The sequence below is a fragment of the Diabrotica virgifera genome, chromosome 8, assembly GCF_917563875.1.
Source record: "Diabrotica virgifera virgifera chromosome 8, PGI_DIABVI_V3a".
Taxonomy (NCBI): Eukaryota; Metazoa; Arthropoda; class Insecta; order Coleoptera; family Chrysomelidae; genus Diabrotica; species Diabrotica virgifera.
In genome coordinates, this window is record NC_065450.1 from 22,317,716 (window position 1) to 22,330,471 (window position 12,756).

Below are 12,756 nucleotides of genomic sequence, written 5' to 3' on the forward strand. Positions count from 1 at the left end.
AAGAAAAACTAAACTTAGATAACCTAAAAGTCCCTGAGGTACAAGAAAGACTTGAGAGAACAGTGGATGAAAAATTACTAGAAGAAAACAGAGCAGACTCCACAATAGAAAATCAATGGAACACCACAAGCAGTATCATACTAAACACAGCGAAAGAAGTCATAGGAACAAAGACACAACAGAGAGAAGAAACATGGTTCGATGAAGAATGCAAACAAGCTATACAGGAAAGAAATGAAGCACATAAGAATTACATACTCAGACGTACTAGACAGAGAAAAACAGAATTTGAGAACAAAAGACGAAGAGCAGATAAACTGTGCAGGCAGAAAAAGAGAGAGTACGAAAACCAACGGATACTTAACATAGAGAGGGAGTTTAAGGAAAACGAAACACGTAGTGCATACCAACTTATTAAACATTTAAGACAGGGATACAAACCGAAGACTAGCCTCTGCAAAAATAAGAAGGGTGAAATCATTAGCGATATGGACGAAATTAAGATAACCTGGATGACATATTTTAGGGAAGTATTAAACAAAGGGGCACAACCACCATTACAACAACAGAGGCAGCAGCAGGCACGGCAGGAGGTACAACAACAAGAGCTGGGGGAAGATGGAGAAGAAAATGAATTAACTAGACCCCCAACGCTAGAGGAGGTCCAAACGGCAATCCACATACAAAAAAGCCATATAGCACCGGGAATAGATAAAATACCGGCAGAACTACTCAAGCAAGGAGGAAAGAATTTGACACAACAGATGTACCAGCTAATACGAGAGATATGGATAGAAGAAGAAATCCCCCAACAATGGAAGAAAAGTATAATCTGCCCTATTCATAAAAAAGGAGACAAACTGTTGTGTCAGAATTATAGAGGCATCTCTTTACTTTGTTCGGGATATAAAATATTCACAAACATCCTTAATCGAAGACTTCAACCTCTCACGGAAAAAATCATCGGGGAATATCAAGCAGGGTTTAGGCAAAATAGATCTACCATTGAACAACTATTTACAGTTAAACAAATACTAGCCAAAGCATGGGAATATGACATGGACGTTTACAATCTCTTTGTAGATTTTAAACAAGCCTATGATTCAATAGATAGAACAATTCTACCTAATATATTGGAAGAATTTGGCATACCATCAAAATTAATACTAGTGCAAATGACAATGACAGAAACAGAAACACAAGTATGTATTCAAGGACAGATCACTGATGCGTTTACGATAACGCAAGGACTGAAACAAGGCGACGGACTGGCTCCAACGCTTTTTAATCTTGTTCTTGAATATGTAATTAGACGGTTGACGGTGAGTGGAAATAACATACTTACAAACAAATCTACCCAATTAGCAGCATACGCGGATGATATAAACATAATGAGCAGAACAATGAATGCAGCGGAAGAAACCTACGTTGAGTTGAAACAGAGTGCAGAAGCAGTAGGGCTAGCAATAAACACAAATAAAACAAAACTACTCATACAAACCAGATCAAATAGACCGGCGCAACAACACTTTATTGACGATATAGAACATGTGAATAGATTCACGTACCTAGGAATGGATCTGGTTGCAAGCAATGAAGAAGAACCGGAAATAAATAGAAGGCTTGTGCTGGCAAATAAAGCCTACTTCGCGATGGGCCACATATTCAAATCGCGAGACGTACACCGGAAAACAAAACTCCGGGTATATAAAACAATAATCAGGCCCATAGTAAGTTATGGCTGCGAAACATGGGTGGTGACACAGAAATCTGCCAATGCATTAGATGTGTTTGAAAGAAAAGTATTACGTAGGATACTGGGCCCAATAAGTGAAAATAACAACTGGCGAATTAGGTATAATAGAGAAATATACGAGCAATATAGCGAACCAACTCTAGCACAACACACTAAACTTCAGAGATTACGGTGGGCAGGGCACGTGGTCCGCATGCATGAGAATAGAATCCCCAGAAAATTGCTGAATGCAAGAATGCAGGGAAGAAGACCTGTTGGAAGACCTAAAAAGAGATGGGAAGACGAAGTCGATGAGGATGCCAGGAACTTCCTGGGAACGTGTTCATGGAAAAGAACAGCGGTAAATCGAAATAATTGGAGAAACTTATTGAAGGAGGCCAAGGCTCGATTTGGGCTGTAGTGCCATTGGATGGATGGATGGATGGCATTCTATCGTTTGCTTCAATGAAATACGGGCCCTATATGTCATGTGCGGATACAGCACACCAAAGGACAACACAGTCACTGTGAAAGGGCTGCTCGACGATTACAACGGCAACTGATTTTAAACTTGGATCGTTTTCGCGACCTTTTCCTTTTCCATATGACCGAAAATAGTACTCTACGATAAAAATTCTACAACACAAAGAACCATCCTGAAGTATCTAACATTAACATGGCATTGTTGGATGTTATAACGACGTTCGGAAACCACTCAGGACCTCGATTTTTGACCCTTCGTTTCGTTATCGAACCTATTCGCTTCGTATCTGTTTAGTATACGAAGCGAATACGTTTGATAACGAAGCGAAGGGTCAAAAATCGAGGTCCTGTACGTTTCAGCGCATGATACATACAAATTTGATGCATACGCATTTCAGTACTGTTTATTTTGCCGCATCCCGTAATATATTATCCATGGCTATATTTTTATTCACTCTATTGAGTACAGCAATCTGCCCATTGGGCATGAAGCATTTATTATGTTAAAAAATACAGACAAGTAGAGAGTTACTAGAGTGCGTAACCTCTTTACAATTCTAAAATTAAAATTTTATTAGTCTGAATACACTTGATTACGTTTATTTGGTAAAATCGGACGGCACACAGTGGTGAATTTCGCCGAAAACCTGGCCAAAATGTAAAAATTTAAGTTTAATGGTATACCCCGAGAAATTTTATTTGAACCTTGCTCTGTAGGCCTTTGAGAATCATAAACGGCCGTTAAGGGTAGAACAACACATGCAGATCATGCATGGGCGCCCATCTAAAATTTTTTTAGGTAAAGGGCCAAACGTGAAGATGTTGCACATTACATTTTGTATACTTTGGATGACAATATAATGTAGTTTAAAGCAACAGAAAAGCTAGGGGGGCCGTGGCCGTGTCTATGGATATTGTCGCCTATGAGATCATATGTATTTATATTAGTGTAAAGGTGTGATTGAACGACAGCGCGGACCAAATAAAAATTAAGTGTGGTATACAATAATATTGGGGCATTGTTTGGTTTTCATTTAGAACTGTAGACGTGTATTATTTTGTTAGTTTATAGCAGATGCTATATCTGGAGGTAAGTGGAGTATTTTAATATACTTTTTAGACTTTTTTTCGTAAAATAGACTTTATTTACAACACAATTGCAAAATATTGGCAAGGATCTTCAATCGTTTTAAGTTTTCCAAGTTTTAAAAGGAAAAAGTAAAAAAGTCTACTTTGATTAGCAAAGATATTTTGCTTAATAAATAGTTCAAAATGTATATAAATATTCCTTAAAAAATCATCTGCAGCCAAGTGCATCCTTAGCGGAATTTTTCATTTTAAAAAAATATAACCTGCTAGAGAATTTCTACATTAAGAGACTTTAATGTTATATGGTCAGTTAATAAAGTAAGAACAAAACATGAAGCATCTGATCCAGTAAATTTACAGTTTTTTTACACAAGAGCAGCCGTTTTTTTTATTTTTTTTTTTTGCTTTCTTCTTCTTTTTCTTAACCTTTAAATGCTTTTACTTTTATGCATAATCCTATGTTTTTGCTTCCTTACTTTTATATTTTTTAATAATTTTGGTCGTGTGAGCCAAAAATTTTAACTTTTTAAAAATGAAATGCGTAAACGAAACTTTGTGTTAAGAAGCCACACATTGGTAGGTAATAATTATAATTAATCGGATCCATTTACAAAACAATTAAAATGTATTAAGAGTTGACCTACGTATTTTTGGCTTCTTAATATAAAGTATCATTTGTGCATTTTATTTTTAAAAAAAGTCAAAATTTTTGGACTTACACGACCAAAATTATTAAAAAATATAAAAATAAGAAAGCAAAAAGATAGACCTATACATAAAGGTAAAAGGACGTAAAGATTAAAAAAAGAAGAAGAAAGCAAAAAAATAACAAAAAACGGCGGTCCTTGTGTAAAAAAAACTGTAAATTTACTCGATCGGCTGCTTCATATTTTGTTCTTACTTTATTAACTGATCATAACATTAAAGTCTCTTAATGTAGAAATTCTCCAGCATGTTACAGTTTTTTAAAATGAAGAAGTCCGTTAAGTTTGCAACTTGTTGCAGATGATTTCTTAAGGAATATTTATATACATATTGAGTTATTTATTAAGCAAAAAATCTTTGCTGACCAAAGCTGACTTTTTTACTTTTCCCATTTTAAAGCTTCGTTAACAGAAAACGATTGAACATTCTTGCCATCATTTTGTAAATATGTTGTAAATAAAGTTTATGTTAAGAAAAAGAAGATCAAAAGTATTTATATTGAAATACTCCACTTACCTCCAGAAATAGCATCCACTATAAAATAACAAAATAATACAGGTGTATAATTTTAAACGAAAACCTAACAATGCCTCAATTATTGTATAACACACTTTAATTTTATTCGGTCCGCTTTCGTTCAATCCCAACTTTACACTAATAAAAATATGTGATATGCTTGTATTGTTCTACCCTCAATGGCTGTTTATGATCCTCAGAAACCTACCGAGCAAGATTCATATAAAATTTCTCGGAATATATAAGTTTAAATTTTTGCATTTTGGCCAGGTTTTCGGCAAAATTAACTGTCTGACAAACGCATTAGGATGCACTAGCACTTTTTCACAGTATTTTACGCTAAAACGTTGTAAGCTTCTTTCACGAATTCTAAGGGGATGTTGTACTGAATAACCTCGTTGGATACATAGTATGGTGCATTGACTATGGCACCTATTACCTTATTTTGGAATCTCTTGTAAGATGTTTGTATTGGAGACGCTGGCAGTGCACCATAGCTGAATCCCATAAGTCCAAATGGGCTTGAGGATGGACTTCTAGAGTAAAATTTTGTTATCCAAAGACAATTTTGAATTGCGTTCAATGAGCCAATACATATTTCTCAATTTAAGTCCGAGTGCATGCCGAGATATTTGGCGTCCTCGGATTGAGGAATTAGACAATTATCAATGTACACAGGGGGCATGTTTCTCCACGTAGCGTTAATGTTACATGTAATAATTTAGTTCCATTAGATTTGATGCACCATACTTTCATTCATTACTGAATAATTATATTTAGGTTTGATTGAAGGTTTCTTGATGCTGTTGATGGATCTGTGTGGAATGCCAGAATAAGAGTGTCATCTGCATACGTTGCAACTGTAGTTGTACTAGATGTTGGAATGTCCTCTGTGTACAGTCGGAAAAATGAAAGAATACCCATGAACGAACATATAAAACACGCTGCATTTTCCTATCACCGTGTCACAAAGAAAATTGCCCAGCGCAAGTGCATGTAATAATAATTATTATATGTACTTGCGCTGGCCAATTTTTTGTGTGACACAGGGACAGGAAAATACAGCGTGTTTTATATGTTCGTTCATGGGTATTCTTTCATTTTTCCTACTGTATAAGAGATATATAATTGGACCGAGGACGCTGCCTTGCGGGATGCCTGAGTGAATAGGATATATCTTAGTGTGCTCGATACCGTGCTTCACAAGGAAGTGTCTATTTTCTATGTAGGATTTTAACCCATTCGCTGCCGATCACGCTCCAGCGCATGATATGGTTACTTCAGCCAGGTGCCGTGTAACAGATCAGCTCTTAGTTGAGTTCCATCTTCTTCGATAGGCCGCGAATGGGTTAAGAGCTGGAAATGAGGATAGGGTAGGAGCTTCTTTAGTTTTATTTGTAGTCCTATCTGCCATACCTTGTAGAAAATCTGAGATAAGTCAAGGAAAGTAGCAGAGCAGTAAAATCCTTGTTTATTTGGTTGACTAGTCTATGCAGTTGTTCTATGGTTCCGTGTTTGTCACGGAAACCGAATTGATGTTCTGGAATTATTTTGTGTTTGTCTGTTATCGTTTTTAAACTTTTTACATACATTTTTTCAAAGACAAAAGGCTTATAGACCGGTGTGAAAATGCATTTTCCGGGTTTAAGGATCATTAGGATTTGCGATCTATAGCTATATAACTTACCTGATGATATGGTGTGTGGTCGGTCGTTGATAATAGCCGAGGCTGCCCTTTCGAACTGGATAGTTTCTTGTAAATTGGGCCAGGTGGCTGTCGTTGTGGGAGCGGCTGTCAGTGGAAAAGGGGTGCAAGGCGTACTAGAACTACTGCTGTTGTTACTGTGCTCGGACATATTGGAAATCTGAAATACCAGCTATTTTATGTCTTAAAATTGTCATTTATATATTACATTAATGAATCTATAGACAAATTTAACTTTATAAACTAATATGACTGGTGAGTGCTGCAATACATAAAATTATCTGCAAAGTACAAAGACAGAGTAACGATTCACCAATGCTTGAGCCTTAGGCTCGACGCACATTTGCGTCTTTTCAAGCTGCGAGATCGCTGGCGGCTCAGCAGTACGTGAGTTGAATTTATTCACTGCACACTCGAGCTGAGCCGCGGTTCTTGCTTCATCTTGTTAAATGTTGCTCTAGCTTGTCCAATTCTCATTTTTATTTCTTCTGTATACTCGATATTTGCATTAATAATTGTACCAAGTGTACCAAGATATCTGTAGTTTTCACCTTTTTCTATTGGCACCCTTCTTATGTTTAAAATGTCTTGTTGTCTTTGGAAATTGTCATAAATTTTGTTTTATTAGCGTTAAGCGTTAGTCCGCTTTCCTCACTAGAACTTACATTATATAAGAGTGCCTGTAGGTCTTGTATATTCTCTTCAATTAGTATAGTACCATCGGCATATCTAATAATGATGGGTCTGCCGTTGACTTTTATTCCAATTTTTACATCTTCGAGTGATTATTTAATTATTTCTTCCGAATATAGATTGAACAATAAGGGGGAAATATGCAACCTTGCCTTACGCCTCTTGTTATCTCTACTTCCTCCGAAAGTTCTTTACCTACTCTGACTGTTTGAAATTCCATAAATTGGATTTGTAGTTTGAATAGTTCGAAATCATATCCCTTTTAAAATGAGATGCATCGAGACCAGAAAAGTGTGTGCATACATCGACATCGCTCGTTCGTTCCCTAATGTTTCGAATTCAACAAGTTATCGGTAAGTGGTTTTAATTACCTATATTATTTATCCTTTATTTCCATTGTTTCGTTTTTAATTATTTAGCAACAAACCAATTTGAATTTGTGTATTATTGTATTGCGCTTATGGAGAAATTCCACTTTCTCACCATATTTATTGGCTATCAGAAGGCATTAGCAGGTGTTGTAATTAGTGTTTATTGCTTGTTTTTGATTTTATTACATGTTTCGTTCAATACCTGCTAGTAATCAAACACTGACTTTTGCTGATTGGTTAAAGTAGAGAGGAGTTATTATTTTTTTTTTTCGTTAAATTAGTCTTTTTTAGCAATGTGTTTATCTTTAAGCAACTGTATAAGACGGTTGTGTCAGACCTTATCGAACGCATTATTATAATCAATAAAACAAACATAAAGAGGTTGGTTGATTATGAATGTATGGACTCTAAGTAAACAAACCGTGAGTTTGATTCAACGTTACAGTATGAAGACAAATAATGAATTGTTGACGATCTAATATCACACTTATATCAACAAACACTTAAAACATATACATGTATATGTTACAAGTCATATGTCTAGAATGTTTTAAAAATACGTCTTACCTGAGCTGTACTAAACGCCGATGGTGGTCTAAGGAATAGTGTGTCTTGTGACATAAATCCAGAATCTTGACTTGACACAGATCTAACACGCATTGTACCACTACGACCTACAGGCTGTTTGATAATAAAAAAAATAAAAGAAATAATCAAAATAAATAAAAAAAAACAAAAGAATAAATAAAACCATACAAAGAAATACAACATTGTTCTGAAATACTTTGCTACTAAGCCTTGTTCGTCGATTTCAGTTGTTCTCAGAATTTTGATCATCAATTTTATGGTTAACGCAGTCAAATGCGTTTCGATAATCAATAAAACATGCAAATATCGTTGTCTTAACAAAAAGTCAAAAAAGCATCTTGTGTTCCCAATTCGTTTCAAAATTCGAATTAAGTGTAACTCACACTTCTTGTAAATTCGTAAATGGGCGATTATGAGAACAGTTTTAAGGACATGGGATATCAAGCTCAATGTCCGATACTCAACGCATTGTGAGAAATAAGGTTTTTTTGGTAATGTTACGAATGTTGATTGTGTCATGCAGTATGTGCAAGTGTTTGAAATAAATTCGTTACTTCATAAGCCGGAGAGTTTAAGGAAAAATTATTTTTTGAATTAAATCATTCTAGAGTACTACATGTCATCATTGACAGTAATTTGACATTTCTCCGCAAAGCTCTTTACACCTGATCTGTTCACAAGATGGTTCCTCCACATATAGATGTCCTTACACAATTTACTGCTTTAATTCTTTAATTATAATACCATGTTAAAACCGCTTAACAGCAAATACCGATGAATTTTTGTGTAACAATATGTGTCGTTTAAACTAGTTGATTCTTCCTCCTTCCTGGTCTGGTAAGTTCCTTTACTGAGGTGGGCGTTGTCACCCCATGCTAAAATTCTCACGTTTGATTCTTTTTTTTTTTTTTTATTAGAAAAATATGTCGCATCCACCAAAAGGTTATTAGCGACGGAACAAAATATAAATAACAAAATTAAACAATTACAGATTGTACAAAATGTTTCTGGATCTGAGATAATTAACTATATTATTGTCACAGGAACAGTTTTGACCTAGAGCCTGTGGTAGAGCGTTTGGGATCTTGTAGCGCTGTCTTTCTTGGTCATATTTACTACATATTGTTAAAAAGTGTTCGACTGTTAATCGGACGTTACACTGATCACATATAGGTGGATTTTTCTTTGTGAATAGGTAAGAGTGCGTTAATCTTATATGACCTAGACGTAAACAAACGCGTAACCACAATTTGTTCTCGTCTATTACGTGACGACGGGAGCCACTGAGACACATTATTTTTAATTTTATTTAGCTTGGAATTAGTTTGAAACCACTCATTTCGCCACAAAAACAACACTTTATTTTTAAAATAATATTTTAAGTCACTGGAAACACACTTGTCTATCGGCTCTGAAAAATCACTTAAAATTGCCTCTCGTGCGGTCCTGTCACCTTCTCATTTCCTATTATTCCGACGTGTGAGGGAACCCATAAAAATTGGACGCTTCTTCCATGTTCATGAGCTTGGGAAAGCTGGTATTGTAGCAACTTTTCAAAAGGATGTTTCGGAAAAATATGTATTAATGAGTTTAGAGAGCTAAGGGAATCTGTTATGATCAGGGCTTTTGTGAGTGTAAACTCGTTAAGAAGTTTCACAGCGCGGTATATGGCGTAGAGTTCAGCTGAATATGTGTTACATGCTGGGGGTAAACAAGTGAAATGTTTTGAATTGTACAACTGATTGGTCTTTAAGTTTGTCTCCTGTAGACAAATAATATCTGGAGAATATTCAGATAAAAGAAGCTGTAGCATAGGGAGACGATGGAAAAATCTATCAATGTTCCATTGAAGTATCGCGTTGAATGTTGTTAACAGATTCGGAGTTAGATGATACTGAACAATTGTCTACAGAAGAGTCACTGTCTAAGTCAGAAATCTCATTCCCTAAATAGTTGTGTAGTTTCTTTTGAAGTTTTGTAAACTTGGTTTTTGTAGATCTATCATTTGCATATTGATAGCTGCTTTGTAAAAGATAGAGTAAACCAGCCATATCAGTTGTAAATGTTTTAACGACGCTAATAGTGTCGGGGGAGCCTTGGACATTATCAATAAGTAAAGACAATTGGTGGTAATTTAAAACGAATGGTGGGGTATGATTATCAATAAAATTTTCAAGAGTTACCCGTGTAGATGGGACTTTAGATGAGCGCGGTTTTTTTGGTTTAGATGATTTGGGTTTTGCAAACAGATTTTGTGATGAAATTGCTGAGTCTGAAGGAGGCGTATCGATCTCACCAATACTGCGTTTTATGGAAGAACTTGCGTTTTCGCAAGTGCTATTAGAGTTTTCACTTAGATGCTGTGACTTTATTACATTTGGAGGTACTGGAGCAAACTCATTGGTAGTGGCAGAAGTCGAGCTTGAGGTTTTATTTGTAAGATTGGTTGAAATGGTTGTTTCAGAAAATTGTGGTGATGTATCAGTTTTATTAGAGTTTTCTGCAGTTGTATCTAATGGAAAAGGTGCTGATAGATTGGAGGGTCTTGCCTCCGAAGTTTGTGAAAACGGTATTGCCGCTGAATGAGGTTGATTGAAAGTGTTGCTATGAGTAAGAGTATTAGTAATTTCTTGGTCGTGAAGATTTGTAGGTGTAGGTGATATGCTCGGATTTGATAATGGATAACTTGATGACTGCTGAGTGTTTGGTACCTTGTGTAATATACTTGTTGGATCTGTTGGATTTGGTACTTCATTGTTTGACTCAATATGAGTTGATTCCGTTACTGAACTGTTATTGCATTGGGATGATATGTGTCCTGTATTTTTGCAAATAAAGCAGGTGAGTGTACCTTGTGACAAAAATATGCGGTGAGGTGTTTGGTCAAAATTTATTAGAATAGAATCTGGAATTGCTGATGTTATAGGGCTTACATAAACTTGCCTCCGAAAACTCAGTATGTGACTATATTCGGGAAGAGTGGAGCTAATTTTCAGAAATGTTATTGGGGAAATAAGCTTTAAACCGATATTCTGTAATTCTTCAACTAATACTTGATGAGGAATTGACGGGCATACACCAGACAAGACTAGTCTTTCTGCTGGAGAGACAAGTCTCCGTGCTGTTACAACTTCGCCGAGTACTTTTATAGAGCCATGTTGTGTCATGAAATTATCTACTACGGTTTTGTTTGCTAAATACATGCAGATTCTATTATGAGATAATCTAGATGAAAATATAATATTTTTTGGGTTGATGATTGTGCCCAAAGGAATTAAATAATCCTGCAGTTTAGCATTATCGATACAACTAAATACAATTGCTTGGGTCTTACTCGGAAAAGACTGTGAAGCGGCTGAAGCATAACTGTTTGTGATATTTGAACGTTGATTTACTGGACTGGTTAGATCGGAAGGTGTGTTTACATTGTGTGAAGACATTTTAAGCTGCGGTGGCGAAAGCTTAAGTCCGACTCTGGTAAGTGACAAACCAACCGCATGCTAGCTAACCTCACAAAATGATTGTACGTTGGTGTATTTTTCTTATTTGACGTTTCCTTTTCACAATAATAAACTAATAATTACGTATAGATGACTTACGTAGTAGTATCTAGTAGATAAACACTTTAGTTTTAAAAAACTATTTAATAATACCACTTGTTTTTAGTAAAAACTAGGAGTACAATATCACTACAACTTTACCATAACTTGCCAGGCGTTTGATTCTTTATAATTTTACATTGTAGGTCAGTTCATGATGTTTGTGTTCCTGTACTTTATGCTGATGATGGCTCTTGCTGAGTCGAAACGCGCCCAAATTTGACCTTTTTAATAATAATATGTCGGTCTTGACGGTTCAGTTAGCTGAGGCGCAGTCGATCGACAAGTTTAGTGGATTTGCGATCGCTAGTTCGAGCCTCAGCTAGGTCATGAAATTAAGAAAAGGCCAACTACGCCAGGGAAATAAGGCAAAAATATGCCATGTTCGAGACACTTCAGCAGCCAGGTTGCAAATAGGTTTTTCGGTACTATATATCTAATGGATTATAAATACAAAAATGCCCGTCACAGTTCGGACGACAATTTTAGTTATTAACAAATAAGTGTCATAAATGGCACTTTTTTCGTTTAAATCGCCACAGGTAAAAATACGGTAATTAAATATCTTATTAATTTATAGCATCCTTCTTTTTATTAGATTAGCAAAGGTTAAAAATGGCAGTTTTCTAATTTTGGTCCGATCATTTGTTGCTTCGGAAATTTCAAAATAAAACTAAAATTTCGAAAATAAAAAAATTGCTATAACTTTTACGAAAATAGCCTTTAGACTTTCATATTGCATGAAAAGTTGAGGCAAACAGTCCATATGATGCACAAAAAAAGTTTAAGACGATTCGTCAATTAGTTTAAATTTTATTCAATTTGTTTATCCCAAAGAGCTTCTTTTTGCAATGTTATTGTTCAGAAAATAAGAATGATATAGCAGTTCTGTGGAAACCATGTGAAAGAAGAATAGCTATATTTTCAAAGAATTAAAAAAAATATCCTTCCGAAAATATTTTACTAAAGTAGTCATTTTTGGCTTAGAAACAATTTGAATAACTTTGTTAATGTCGATTCTAGATTAAAACTACTTTGGGATTTGAAAAACTGGTATTTTTACACGAATTTGCCACTTTGTTTTTTTTTTTTGAAATTTGTCTAAGTTTGCCACTTTTTTTATTCAATTCACAGCTACTTTCTTTATCACAATTAAGCAACCTAACTAGCGCCACTTTGAAGCTCATAGTATATTAAGTATGGAGAACGGTAAGGGTTTTATACCGATCGAAGACAATTGTTTGACATGCTTATAACGTTTTTTGCACGATT

The 12,756-nt window shown here is 35.4% G+C and overlaps 1 protein-coding gene across 2 annotated transcripts in view; it reads right to left on the reverse strand.

The window, feature by feature from the left end:
• Positions 1–12,756, reverse strand: part of LOC114333316 (protein MTSS 1) — a 262,400-nt gene that overhangs the window by 87,706 nt on the left and 161,938 nt on the right. For both annotated transcript variants that reach the window (XM_050658843.1, XM_050658844.1), the window contains exons 8-9: positions 7,865–7,978; positions 6,216–6,393 (exon numbers count right to left, since the gene is read on the reverse strand). In XM_050658843.1, the coding sequence (XP_050514800.1) occupies positions 6,216–6,393; positions 7,865–7,978 (292 nt within the window). The remainder of the gene's footprint in view (positions 1–6,215; positions 6,394–7,864; positions 7,979–12,756) is intronic.